General features: G+C 56.0%; 1 protein-coding gene across 3 annotated transcripts in view; it reads right to left on the bottom strand.

Moving 5' to 3' along the window:
* Positions 1-7,693: 7,693 nt before the first annotated feature.
* Positions 7,694-14,006, bottom strand: part of DNMT3A (DNA methyltransferase 3 alpha) — a 38,085-nt gene continuing 31,772 nt past the window's right edge. For all 3 annotated transcript variants that reach the window (XM_063153279.1, XM_063153280.1, XM_063153281.1), the window contains 8 exons: positions 13,871-13,955; positions 12,998-13,143; positions 11,796-11,886; positions 11,555-11,703; positions 9,825-9,910; positions 9,256-9,325; positions 8,972-9,090; positions 7,694-8,110 (listed from right to left, as the gene is read on the bottom strand). In XM_063153279.1, the coding sequence (XP_063009349.1) occupies positions 7,969-8,110; positions 8,972-9,090; positions 9,256-9,325; positions 9,825-9,910; positions 11,555-11,703; positions 11,796-11,886; positions 12,998-13,143; positions 13,871-13,955 (888 nt within the window). In that variant the 3' untranslated portion in view covers positions 7,694-7,968. The remainder of the gene's footprint in view (positions 8,111-8,971; positions 9,091-9,255; positions 9,326-9,824; positions 9,911-11,554; positions 11,704-11,795; positions 11,887-12,997; positions 13,144-13,870; positions 13,956-14,006) is intronic.

Below are 14,006 nucleotides of genomic sequence, written 5' to 3'. Positions count from 1 at the left end.
TGCACCCAAGATGAACCAAAATGGTCCCAAAACGAACCCAAGATGAACGAAAATGGCCCCAAAATGAACCCAAGATGAACCAAACTGGTCACAAAATGAACCCAAGATGAACCAAAATGGTTCCAAAATGAGCCCAAGATGAACCAAAATGGCCCCAAAATGAACCCAAGATGAACCAAAATGGGCCCAAAACGAACCCAGGATGAACCAAAATGGCCCCAAGATGAACCAAAATGGCCCCAAAATGCAGAACCAGGCACGGGGTCTGTCACTGTGATCAGTTCTGCTCCATTTGCACCTTGCAGTTCATTGTCCCATTCCAGCTTTAGCCCAGGCAGTCCCATCCTTGTTTTTCTCTCTGCTGTTTGTGCTCCTGGGCTGAGATTTGGGTCATTTGTCCTTGGTGCCCAGCTGGAGCAGGAATTGTTTTGTGTCCCTGCTCTGTGCCCAGAGCTCAGCATCCCTGATATGAAACCCAGACCCTCACACCAAAGCAGCACAGAATGTGAAAAACAGAAAAGCCAAACCTGAGGCACCATGGGCACCCTGTGCCAGGGCCTGCCCACCCTGCCAGGGAACAATTCCCAATTCCCAATATCCCATCCAGCCCTGCCCTCTGGCACTGGGAGCCATTCCCTGGCTCCTGTCCCTCCATCCTTGTCCCCAGTCCCTCTGCAGCTCTCCTGGAGCCCCTTCAGGCCCTGCCAGGGGCTCTGAGCTCTCCCTGGATCCTTCTCCCATCCAGGTGAGCACCCCCAGCTCTGCCAGCCTGGCTCCAGGGCTCTCTGGGCTCTCTCCAGCAGCTCCATGTGCTGCTGATGTTTGGCTCTGTTCAAATCCAATTAATGAGAGAAGCCTCTGCCTGAATGAAGCTGCAAATGAGACCAAAGCCAACAACGTGGATTTTACTTAACAATAAATGTGAGTTACACAGTTCTCTTATTAATTAGCAGTCTACCATCCATTAGTTAAATTTGTCCTTTGCTTCTCATGCTAATCAGTCGCATGCTCAGTGCTACTCTTCTCGTGGATTTTTTGGGTCTCTGGGCCAGGGGTCAGTGGTGGCAATCTGCCCCTGCAGGAGCTGATTCAGCACATTTCCCCAGCTGTTTTATCAATTTCTTCCTCATTTTGGGGTTTCTCCCCAGTGCCCTCATGGCTGGTGAGTTCTTCATTCCTGGCATCTCCTCCCAGTGCCACATCCCTCCTCCAAGCCTTGTTAGTGTGGGAGTGTTGGGGGTTAGGATGGTCGGGATGGATGGAAATGAGAGATCTCTGCAGCCAGGTTGTGGGATTTGGGGTTTATTGCAAAGGGCCCTGCTGGGATTTGGGGTTTATTGCACAGGGCCTGGGTGCAGGGCCCTGCTGGGATTTGGGGTTTATTGCAAAGGGCCCTGCTGGGATTTGGGGTTCATTGCAAAGGGCCCTGCTGGGATTTGGGGTTCATTGCACAGGGCCTGGGTGCAGGGCCCTGCTGGGATTTGGGGTTCATTGCACAGGGCCTGGGTGCAGGGCCCTGCTGGGAGCTGCAGCCACAGCTCAGAGCAGGACTGAGAGAAGAGAGGGGGAGAGAGGATGAGAGGGTGAGAGAGTGAAAGCATAAGAGAGTAAAAGGGGTGAGAGAGTAAAAGGCAAGAGCTAAGAGGCAAGAGGGGCAAGAGCTAAGAGCTAAGAGAGTGAGATTCCCGTTACAATACAATAAATCTTCTTCTGTGTTGAATATCCTAATTCTCACTAACCAATCTAGTACAAGATACAAATCCTCCAACATTTCCATACAGCCTATAAGAATCACTACATTACCATACTGTGTTACATTTTAAACCCTACAAACTCCTCTTCGGGCCCCTTCTGCCAAGCTGTAGGGTCTGCTCTGACCCTTGGAGCTGTCTGCAAGCAGAGGGTGTTGTTCCATCACAAGGGGATCACCTTCAGCTGGCCATGCCATTGTTTTCCAGTTGTTCAGTAACTGAGAGATCTCAAAGCTTGCTTTCATTTCAATCTCACTTATAGTTTCCATATTCTCAAAATCTTTTGCCAGGCAATCATATTGATAAGGCTCTCCTGTTCCATCTCCCCCAACAGTTAGCCCTGCCCAGGTGAGACGTTATTGAATTTACCTTCCTCACAGGTGAGACATTATTGAATTTCCCTTCCTCACAGGTGAGACATTATTGAATTTACCTTCCTCACAGGTGAGACATTATTGAATTTACCTTCCCCACAGCAGCACCAGTGTGTGCAGCCCCAGTTCAGGTGTCCACAAGGCACCTTTGGGACGGCCAAAGCTGCTGCTCCCCTCACACAGTGGGGAAATGCTGTCCCCACACATTAAACCAGGATGTGCCCACCAGACCTTGCCTCTCCCAGGCCTGGAACCTTCCTGTCAGAAATTCCTCCCTTCTGTGGCCCTGACGGGGCAGTAACAAATTCCTAATTACACTAGAAACATTTCCTGGCCTGTCAGCTTTAGCCACACCACACTTTAAATACCTTAAAACTAATAATCTAAAATTACCCCTCGTGGGGTAATACATCTTTCATAGTTCTATTTCTCCAAAGTATCTAATCTTATTCACAAGACCATCCTTTAAAACTTATTTCTAGCTCAATTTCTCTCTCAACCATGTCAGTCTTATTCCATAACATTTCTAAGTCAACATTTCTGATCTCAAATTTTACACACACACGACGTGAACCTCCTTTTAAATTTTGAACATTTTCTGTAATTCCATTCCCCACATCTTCTCCCAAGGCTGCTCTTGAGTCCATCCATGCCCCAGCCCAGCACCAGCACTGGGTCCTTTTGTGCTTTTGTGCTTCACCGCAGCCCTGGAGAGCCTGGCAGTGCCCTGTGCCACCACCCCTGGCACAGCACAGGTCCCCAGGCTGCCACACCTGTCACTGGCACTGCTTGCCCACCCCATGTACCCCCACCAGCCCCCCGGACCCTGCTCGGGGTCCCAGCACCTGGGGAGGCCCCAGGAGGCTCAGCTGCAGGGGAAACTGAGGCAGGAGCTGCACGGGGCGGTTTCCTGACCCACAGCTCACACGGCAGAAATGGGGGTGCCCATTCAAGCCCCACCATGCTCCCGGTGCCCAGGGGAGCTGGGCACCACCCAGAGCTCCCACACCTGCGACTGAGACCCCTGGGAACCCCTTGCTCATTGGGAACACAAGGACCTCAGGGCCGGGACCCCACTGCACTGGGACCCCCGCCCACCCACGGGGACCCCAGGGCTCTCCAGGGCTCCACAGTCACCCAACCCCAGCACCTGCCAGGGCCCCACCAGAACTCCACAATCACCCCAATCCCACACCCTGCGACTCCACCACAGCTTTGCATTTCAGCACCTGCACCGGGACCCCACTGCCCCCACAAACCCCAAAGGCAGCAGGACCTGCCAGGACCCCACTGTCCCCCCAGACCCCAAAGGCACCGGGACCCCAAAGGCACCAGGACCCCAAAGAAGGCACCAGGACCTTCCAGGACCCCACCATCACCAGGACCCCAAAGAAGGCACCAGGACCCCACTGTCCCCCCAGACCCCAAAGGCACCGGGACCCCAAAGGCACCAGGACCTTCCAGGACCCCACCATCACCAGGACCCCTTTAGCACCTGGATGTCCCCACCCACTACGCCCCACCCACACCAGACAGACCACACGACCACACAGAGGCGTTTTTTTTTTTTTTTTCCTCTCTTTTTTTTTTTCCTCTTTTTTTCTCTTTTTTTTTTTTTTGCACAAAACAGGACATTTATTCAAGTGTTCTCCAGCACAAGTACATTAGAAAGGAGCTTGTCTGTATTATACTCTTCTGGGCACCAAAGAAAAAAAGAAAAGGAGGATGGGATGGAAGCGGGACGGACAGACTTTCTACATCTGCTGCACGCATTGACCTTTATTAGTTCAGAACAGCTATGTCACGAGCAATACTCACACAGATACAACAGCGCCGGGCGCCCGCGGCACCTCCGGCCGTGAAATGCACAGTTCAGCGGCAATAAATAGAGAAGCGACCCTAAAAAAACAAACCAACAAAAAAACGGGGGCAACGAACCGAGAGAGAATAGAAAATAAACCGGGGTGGAGGGAGAAGGGCAGGCAGAGCAGCCGGGGCGGCCGCGGCGGCGCCGGGAATGTGGCGGCGGAGCCAAATCAAAGGGAGGAGGAGGAGGAAGAGGAAGGAAGGGAGGGAGGGAGGAAGGAGGGTACCAGCTCTACAGCGTATTCCTCGGGATGATGAGTACATGATTCCCACAAATAGTTAAGCGTCAGCTACTTCAATGTCTAGGCTAAAACACATGAAATCTCTCATTTAGTTTTCAAGTACAAAGTTAAAATGCCTTTTTCTTTTTTGTTTTTTTTTTTTTAATAATAATATATAAGAGTAAAATAATAGTGCTCTTTGAAACTCCACTACGAGAAACAAAACAGTCATTGTCCAGACAGCAGACTTAATTTAACAATATATATTTTTAATAAAATGTTTTAGCACCGTGTTTGTCCCCACTCCCTCGGCGGATCTTAAGGAATTCAGGCCTTGCTGTGTTGTTTTGAGTTTTCATCTAGGGCTGTGCAACAGAATTTGTCTGGTTGGTTTTGTTTAAAAAAAGACGTGAGTCGGGTACTTTGTTAAAAACTGAACTCTCGCCCCAGGCATCCCCACGGTCCCCACCGCCGCCGGCACCTGCTCCCAGCAGGAACCTGCTTCCCACGGCGCCGGTACCGGCCCGGAACCGGCACCAGAACTGGCACAGAACCGGCACAGAACCGGCACAGAACCGGTACTGGCACCGGCACCAGCACCAGAACCGGCACAGAACCGGTACTGGCACCAGAACCGGCACCAGAACTGGCACTGGCGTTGGAACTGGCACAGAACTGGCACTGGTACCAGAACTGGCACTGGCGTCAGAACTGGCACAGAACTGGCAGCAGAACCAGCACCGGAACCAACATCAGAAGTGGCACTGGTACTGGCACTGGAACCGGCACAGAACCGGCACCAGAACCGGCGCCGGTACCAGAATTGGCACAGAACTGGCACCAGAACTGGCACCGGAACTGGCGCCAGAACTGGCACCGGCACCAGCACCAAACTGGCACCGGAACCAGCACAGAACTGGCACCAGCACCAGAACCATCACCAGCACCAGAACTGGCACAGAACTGTCACCAGCACCAGAACCAGCACCGGAACCAGCACCGGAACTGGCACCAGAACAAGCACCGGAACCGGCACTGGCACCGGCCACGCCAACGCTGCAGCACCTGCTGGGACCCAGCCCCCAAAGGTGCAGCAGGGCCAGGGGTCCCAGGAAGAGCTGCAGGGCTGGGCTGAGCCGGGCCGGCCCCGGGGGTCCCTGGGACCCCCAAACCCAGCGCGGGGCCGTGCAGCACCGGCACCCGGAGCTGCAGGACCACCACGCAGGGTCAGCACCCAGAGCTGCAGGACCATGCAGGACCAGCACCCAGTGCCACAGAGCCGTGCAGGACCTGCCAACAACGTCGCAGGGCCGTGCAGGACCAGCACCCAGCACCTCAAGGCCATGCAGGATCAGCACCCAGTGCCACAGGGCCGTGCAGGCCCTGCATTTGCCACGGCGAGGCCACGCAGGGCCTGCAATCAGCCCTGCAGGGCCATGCAGCACTAGCACCCAGGTCTGTGGGACTGTGCAGGACCCACAGGCAGCACCATGGATCCATGCAGGACCCACAGGCAGGAGCACAGAGTCATGCAGGACCTGCAGCAGTGCTGCATGGCCATGCAGGACCCACAGCCAGTGCAGTGGATCCATGCAGGACCCACAGCCAGGGGCACAGAGCCATGCAGGACCTGCAGCAGTGCTGCAGGGCCATGCAGGACCCGCAGCGCCCACTGTGCCCCACACAGGACACCCAGGGCCATGCCAGCCCCACAGACGGGCTCATGGGCTCAGACAGCAGCAGGCAGGCAGGACCCGTGCCCGGTGCAGCGGTCCTGTGCCATGCTGTGCCACCCCGTGCCATGCTGTGCCACCCGGCCCCGGGAGCGAGCAGGAGCCCGGTGCCCGGGGCCGGTGCCCTCCGCCTGCCACCCTCACTCCCTGGCACAGCCGGGCCCCGCGGTGCCCCCACCGCGGCCGCCCGTGCCAGCTCAGCTCCCCGTGCCCCCCGCACCCAGAGGGGCCCCCCAGCCCCCAGTAGCACCAGCAGGGAGGGGAGCCGGGGGCCCCTCGCCGCCGTCGGTCCCAGCACCTCGGGGGCTCGGGCCGCGGCTCGCTGCCATTAGCCAGCACCCCGCAGCGAGCGCGGCCCCGGGCCCGCACCTTTCACAGTTAGAGAAGAGACAGCGACGGCCCCGGGAGCCTCCCCGCGCCCTAGCACCAGTGCCTGCCCCCGGAGCGTAGCACCATCCACCGCAGCACTGCCAGCACCTGCTCCGCTCCCACCGCCAGCACCGCCACTGCCACCGCCACCGTGCCACGTCACCCCGGCGGGCACGGAGGGGACGCTGCCACCGCCGCCATCGCCACCCCGGCGGGCACCGAGGGGACGCTGCCACCGCCGCCATCGTCACCCCGGCGGGCACCGAGGGGACGCGCTCGCCGCTCCGAACCGCGCGCGGGCAGGGGAGCGATGGCCCGGTGGCCGCGGTGCCGCCGCCGGGGTCCCGTTCCCGGCTCGCCCCGGCATCGCCCTCCTGCCGCCAGCCCGGCCCCGCGGATGTAGCACCAGGGTCCGGGAGCCGCGGCCATCCCCGCGCCATGCCCGAAGCGCCCCGGCCGCGCTCCGGCACCGCCGCGCGCCCCCTGCCCCGCCGGCGCCCCCGTGCCGCCCCGCGGGACGGCGGGGCGCGGCCGGCACGGGCCCTGGCGGACACCACGTACGCAGAAGAGCACCAGTACGCTGTGGGGCGGCGCCGGCGGGGCAGGGGGGCACCGCCGAGGCGCTTCCGTTCGGGACAGAAAAAGGTTATTGCATGACTCGGGATGGAGACGCTTCCGCCCGGCCGCCCCGGCCCTGCCGCTCGCTCGGAAAGGCCCGGCACGTAAGGCAACGAGGAAGCTGATGTCTCGACTCACCCCGCTGTGTAAAGCACCATTATGAAGTCAGGTTGTACAGTAGTAACAGTACCTTTTATATATATATATATCTATATCTCATATCTATCATATATATATAAACTGTAAACAAGAGGTAACAGCGGCTTCTAGGATCTGCTCTCTTCAAGGTTTCCCGTGTGGTAGGCACCCAAAATACTGTAGAAAAGGTGTGTGTGTGGTGTGTGTGTTCCCGGCCTCCCTGCCGGGTCGGCTCCATGTCACCGGAGAGCGGTGCTGGTGGAACAGAGCGAGGCTCAGCCGCCGGGGCCGGGGCCGGGCCGGCCGGGCGCTGCTGGCGCGGACGGAGCGGAGCGGTCTCGGAGCGGTCTCGGAGCGGGTCTCGGAGCAGAGCAGGGTCTCCTTTGCCTCCTCCGCCTCCCTCCCCGCTGGGCTTTCCCCCCGCTGCCGTTTCCCCCTCTCCGAGAGCGGTGCTGGCGTCTCGTCTCGCCCGCTGCTCCGAGAAGTGGAAACCAAACCGACAGGAAAACCCAGCCAGAAAAGAGCGGAAAATTAAAAGGTTACCCAAAAACAAAAAAAAAAAATAGGTTTTGGTTTCTTTTCTTCTTCTTTTTTTTTTTTTTTCTTCTTCCGTTTCGTCATCGTTTGTTTTTGCCATCTTCGTTGTTTTTTTTTTGTTTTTGTTTGCTTCTTGTGGTTTCTGTTTGTTTTTAAATAGCTAAAGCTGATCCTGGGAAATTCCGGAGAGGACACCGACCCCTTTCGCTCGGGGAGACGCGTGCTGGGTTCCCGTCGGGCTGCGAAATCCCGTCTCTCTTCTGGGTGCTGACTCTTCTCTCATTCCGTGTGTTCACTTCTCTTGGCGTGGATGGGTTTGTTACCGACTCGCTCCGTGAGTGTGGCCAGTCCCTGCCCATCTCTAAACGCAGGCAAAGTATTCCTTCAGGGGCGCGAAGAGGTGGCGGATCACCGGCACGCTCCAGGACCTGCCGAGCAGTCTCTGCCGGGCCAGGCGGCTCATGTTGGACACGTCCGTGTAGTGCACGGGGAAGCCAAACACCCTGCGGGACACGGGGACGGGTCAGTGTGGCAGGCACAGGTGTGGCCTTCAGCAGACCAAGACAGGGAATGCCAAGTCATGGTGAAGGGGCTGGAAGCCCCTCTTCCACCTTTGGACCCCTGCTTATCTCTGTAACCCTATAGGTCACCTTCCTTTAACCTTTGCTTATCTCTCTGTAACCCTAGAGGTCACTTTCCTTTAACCTTTGCTTATCTCTCTGTAACCCTAGAGGTCACTTTCCTTTAACCCTTGTTTATCTCTCTGTAACCCTATAGGTCACTTTCCTTTAACCCTTGTTTATCTCTCTGTAACCCTATAGGTCGCTTCCCTTTAACCCTTGCTATTGGACAATTTCTGTACCTGTACCCTATATAAAGAGCTGTTTTTGCCCAGCTTGGGCAGAAGAGCTGTCACTGGGAACCTTCGCAGAAGAATCAATAAAGATTGATTCTTTATTGAATCAATAATTCAATAAAGAATTTTGTGGGAATTCTCCTGATGAACCCCACACAGCCTTCTCCTCTCTCTCCCTGCATCTGTCCAAGGCGCCTAGCAAGCTGAGAGCTGAAATCACAATGAGCTGATGATCACTAAAGAGCTGATATGACTTAAGCTTGCCTGTGGCTGAGAACTGCTTGGGAGCTTGGACAGTCTGTCCCAAACAGCACTGCGCTATCTGGGACCCTGCAGCCTGCTGGGGACACCCTGAACCCAGCAAAGGTCTCATTAGATCAGGGTTGGGGTCTGTGTCTGGCCCACCTGCCCTACCTCTCCATCTCCATGCACCACAGCATGTCCTCCTTCCTTGTCCCCTACCTCTCCATCTCCGTGCACCACAGGATGTCCTCTCCTTGTCCCCTACCTCTCCATCTCCGTGCACCACAGGATGTCCTCCTTCTCGTTCATGAACACGGGGAAGTGCTGGTCCTTGCCCTGCTTGATGGAGTTGGAGCGGGTGGTGATGGTTCTCACTTTGCTGAACTGCAAGAGGCACGGGCTGGTCAGGCTGGGCTGGCATGGAGCAACTCCCACCGATCCCTCCTGGAAGCCCAATCCTGCATCCCAATGACCCAGGGACTGCTGCTGACAGCCCTGGGACCCCCCTCCTGCCCCCTTCAGGCCCCCTCGCCCCCAGCCCAGGCTGACCTTTGCTATCCTGCCGTGCTCCAGGCACTCCTGCAGCTCCAGCTTGTCATTGACGGTGGATGCGAGCGGCCTGGCGGACAGAGATGGTGGGCAGGGGGTGGCAGCACTGTGTCCCCACCCTGTCCCCTCCCCACCGTGGGCACAGGGCAGGTCTCCAGCTGGGGTTTGTGGGGGTCACAAGGTGGCCATGGCTGTTTTGGGGGCGTGTGGCAGGTAATGGGCTGTGGGAGCCCATCTATGGCCACTACACGGCCAACACCCAAGAGGGACACAAAGGACAGCTCAGTGCCACCCCTGCAGCACAAGAGAGCTGGGACGGGACCAGATACCGCCATGGGGAACCACCACAGGGTTCCAGGGTGTGCCATCACCTCTTTGTCAGACTCCTGCTCCTGCCCAGCCCTGACCAGGCTCAGGGGACCCCCAGAGGCATACCTGAGCTGAGGGATGAGCCAGGAGTGCAGCCCACCCTCCCAGGGCCAGCCAGGAGTGCAGCCCACCCTCCCAGAGCCCCCAGGAGCACAGCCCACCCTCCCAGAGCACCCAGGGGCTCAGCTTTGCCCGCTCACCTGTTCATGCCCGGCAGGTTCCCCCAGAAGTAGCGTGCCCGGTGTGCTGCAGACACTTCTTTGGCATCGATCATGACAGGGTTGGACTGAGGGAGGGAGGGAGGGACAAGGGTCAGACCCATCCCTGGGCTTAGGGCCAGTGGGGCTGGGCAGCTGTGTGCTCCACATGGCAATGAAAGATGTTTTCTATTGCCATCTGCATCACAGATTATCTCTGTCAAGTGGGCAGTTTGCCTTATCTCTCTCTCTCTGAGTGACCCCAATCTGCTGCTAACAGCTATTGAATGTCACTGCATGGCTGATAAGAACTATAACATCCCATTGTGAGATGCTCCACCCAGAGGGAGGAGCCAAGCATTCCTACCCAGATATAATCTGGAGATTGTGGGACACTGTCACACACATCTTTTTATGAAAAATCCTTTTCTTAGGATCTTTCCTCCTGAGAAGCTGAGAGGCCTCAGGAACAAAATGTAAACAATGGTTATCTGCTGCTGTGGAATGCAACAGGTGGGTTTTTGATTGGCCCATGTTGGATGTTTATAATTAATGGCCAATCACAGTCAGCTGGCTCAGACAGAGAGTCTGAGACAGAGCCTTTGTTATTCATTCTTTCTGATTCTATTCTATTCTTAGCCAGCCTTCTGATGAAACCTTTTCTTCTATTCTTTTAGTATAGCTTTAATGTAATATATATCATAAAATAATAAATCAGCCTTCTGAAACATTCTATTACCACTCTTTCCCAAGCTTCTTGTAATCCAATAATTTTCTCTCAAATTTCTCTTAATTTGGATGTGTTACAACAGTGGCTGTTGACATAGGTGTGTGTAATAAAAGAGGAACTTTGGTTTCTTTCCATGTGATGCTTTCTGTAGCATTGGTGACACAAATAATAAAATAATCTTGCTGGTATCCCAAAAGGGAAAAGACAACAAATGAGTGCCAGAAACAGGAAGATTTTTTTTCCTCCCCTATTAAAGAACTGTTATTTCCTGCTTCCATATTTTTTTGCCTGAGAGCCCCTTAATTTAAAATTTATAGCAATTGGGAGTGTTGGGGATGGTTTACATTCTCCATTTCAGGTGAGGCTCCTGCCTTCCTTAGCAGGGAGATTTGGGGTCTGAGGAGAGTTCTGGGGTCCTGCAGAGGTGGGGTTTACATTCTCCATTTCAGGGCAGCTCCTGCCTTCCTTAGCAGGGTTTTGGGGTCTGAGGGAATTTTGGGATCTGAGGGGGTTTTGGGGTCCTGTAGGGGTGGGGAAGGTTTACATTCTCCATCTCAGGGGAGGCTCCTGCCTTCCTTAGCAGAGTTTTGGGGTCTGGAGTCCTGTAGGGGTGGGGAGGGTTTACATTCTCCATGTCAGGAGAGACTCCTGCCTTCCTTAGCAGGGAGTTTTGGGATCTGAGGGAGTTTTGGGGTCCTGTGGGAGTGGGGAGGGTTTACATTCTCCATCTCAGGGGAGGCTCCTGCCTTCCTTAGCAGGGAGTTTTGGGATCTGAGGGAGTTTTGGGGTCCTGTGGGAGTGGGGAGGGTTTACATTCTCCATCTCAGGGGAGGCTCCTGCCTTCCTTAGCAGAGTTTTGGGGTCTGGAGTCCTGTAGGGGTGGGGAGGGTTTACATTCTCCATTTCAGGGAAGGCTCCTGCCCTCCTTAGCAGACTCCTGTCTTTCCAAACACCGTGTGGGTGGCACCTGGGTGTCCCCGGGGCTGCAGGGGTGGGCACTGACCTCCAGGAAGCGCGAGATGTCCCTCTTGTCGCTCACTCCCATGGCCACCACGTTCTCAAAGAGCCAGAAGAAGGGCCGGTCGTCGCCCTCCTTGGGCCGGGCTTCGTGCAGCAGGCGGTAGAACTCGAAGAAGAGGCGCCCGGTGCCCTCTGTGGGGAGGAGTGAGGGGCTGGGCTAAGGGCTGGGGGTCTCTGTCAGCCCTCTGGCACCCCTGTGCAGCCCCAGCCCTCTCCTACCGTACCGTAGAGACCCTTCCTGGCCGGGTTGACGATGGACAGGTCGTTGCAGGGGCTGCCCCCAATGACCAGGTCAAAGGGGCCCCACTCCTGTATCTGCGAGAGGGAAAGAGAGCCCGGGTGAGCCAGGTGCTGCCACAGCCACCATGGTGCCCTGGAGCCCCACGTTTATCTCCACACAGAAAAGCAAGGCACAATTCTTCCCAAGAATATAGCTGGGATTCACATTGTGTGAACCTCAGAGAAAGAAAACACAGTTCTTGTAATTTGCTGTGCCTGTGTTTGTGCCAAAGCAGAATGCAATATGGAGATTGTTTACCCAGAGTGATGGGGTTTGGTTCCTTGGCTTATCAAGGCCAGGGTGTGTGTGTGTGTGGGGACTGTTGGGGGACAGTCACGAGATTCTGGGTGTCACAGACATCTTTTATGAAAAATCCTTTCCTTAGGAATTTTCTCCTGAGAAGCTGAGAGGCCTCAGGAACAAAATGTAAACATTGATTATCTGCTGCTGTGGAATGCAACAGGTGCGTCTGTGATTGGCCTCGTGTGGTTGTTTCTAATTAATGGCCAATCACAGTCAGCTGGCTCGGACTGTCTGAGCCACAAACCTTTGTTATCATTCCTTCTTTTTCTATTCTTAGCTAGCCTTCTGATGAAATCCTTTCTTCTATTCTTTTAGTATAGTTTTGATGTAATATATATGATAAAACAATAAATCAGCCTTCTGAAACATGGAGTGAACATTCTTGTCTCTTCCCTCATCCTGGGACCCCTGTGAACACGGGCACATCTGAGCAGTGTGTGCAGGGCTGAGTGCTTGGCAGGTTCAGTTTTAGATGTATAGAATACTACAGGATAATAAAATAATTTATTAGCCTTGTGATAAGATGGAGTTCTCATCATTCCTACTTCTTTGGGGCCCTCCCAGAGCAGTGGTAAGGGACCCACCAGGACCATGGGGTCCCACTCAGGACACTCTGACACCCCACCCTGGGCCTGAGAGGTGCCCCAATGCCATGGGGGTGTCCTGGTGCTGGCAGGGAGGGGTCAGGGTGGCACCTACGTGTTTCTGGGTGACATTGAGGGGTGCCCCAATGCCCTGGTGCTGGCAGGGAGGGGTCAGGGTGGCACCTACGTGTTTCTGGGTGACATTGAGGGGTGCCCCAATGCCCTGGTGCTGGCAGGGAGGGGTCAGGGTGGCACCTACGTGTTTCTGGGTGACGTTGCGGACGTCCCCGACGTACATGATCTTGCCCTGGTGCCTCACCATGCCCACGGTGATGGAGTCCTCGCACACCTCGGAGGCGATGTACCTGTCCACCTGGATGCCCAGGTCCTTCAGCACCAGCAGCCCTGTGGGCAGCCATGGGGAGGGGTCACAAAGGGCCCCCAGCCCTGTCCCTACCTGTCCCACCCACCAGGGGTGATCCCATCCTGCTCTCCCTTCTGGTGTGTGACCCTTGGGGTACCCACAGGAACACCCACAGACCTGTCCATGGAACACCCACAGATCTGTCCATAGGAACACCCACAGACCTGTCCATAGGAACACCCACAGATGTGTCCCCATGAACACCCACAGGAACACCCACAGACCTGTCCATGGGAACACCCACAGACCTCTCCATGGGAACACCCACAGACCTGTCCATAGGAACACCCACAGATGTGTCCCCATGAACACCCACAGGAACACCCACAGACCTGTCCCCACGAACACCCACAGACCTGTCCCCATGAACACCCACAGGCCTGTCCATGGAACACCCACAGACCTGTCCATGGGAACACCCACAGGAACACCCACAGACCTCTCCATGGGAACAGCCACAGACCTGTCCATAGGAACACCCACAGACCTGTCCCCATGAACACCCACAGATCTGTCCATAGGAACACCCACAGATGTGTCCCCATGAACACCCACAGGAACACCCACAGACCTGTCCATGGAACACCCACAGACCTGTCCATGGAACACCCACAGGAACACCCACAGACCTGTCCATGGAACACCCACAGACCTGCCCACGCCCTGGGGGAGCCCTGCAAGGCCCACAGGGCAGCGACCCCCACCCACCTGTGGCGATGCCATCGAAGAGCGACAGCACCCGGATTGGCTTCCTCTTCTCAGCGGGCACCGGCGGGTACACCTTGGGGGGGTCCTGCGGCCAGGGCAGGGGGTCAGTGGGGCAGGGCTTGGAGGGCTCCGTGGG

The sequence above is a fragment of the Melospiza melodia genome, chromosome 3, assembly GCF_035770615.1.
Source record: "Melospiza melodia melodia isolate bMelMel2 chromosome 3, bMelMel2.pri, whole genome shotgun sequence".
Lineage (NCBI taxonomy): Eukaryota > Metazoa > Chordata > Aves > Passeriformes > Passerellidae > Melospiza > Melospiza melodia.
The sequence above is the reverse complement of the archived record's forward strand: the minus strand, read 5'-3'. Positions and strand labels throughout refer to the sequence as shown.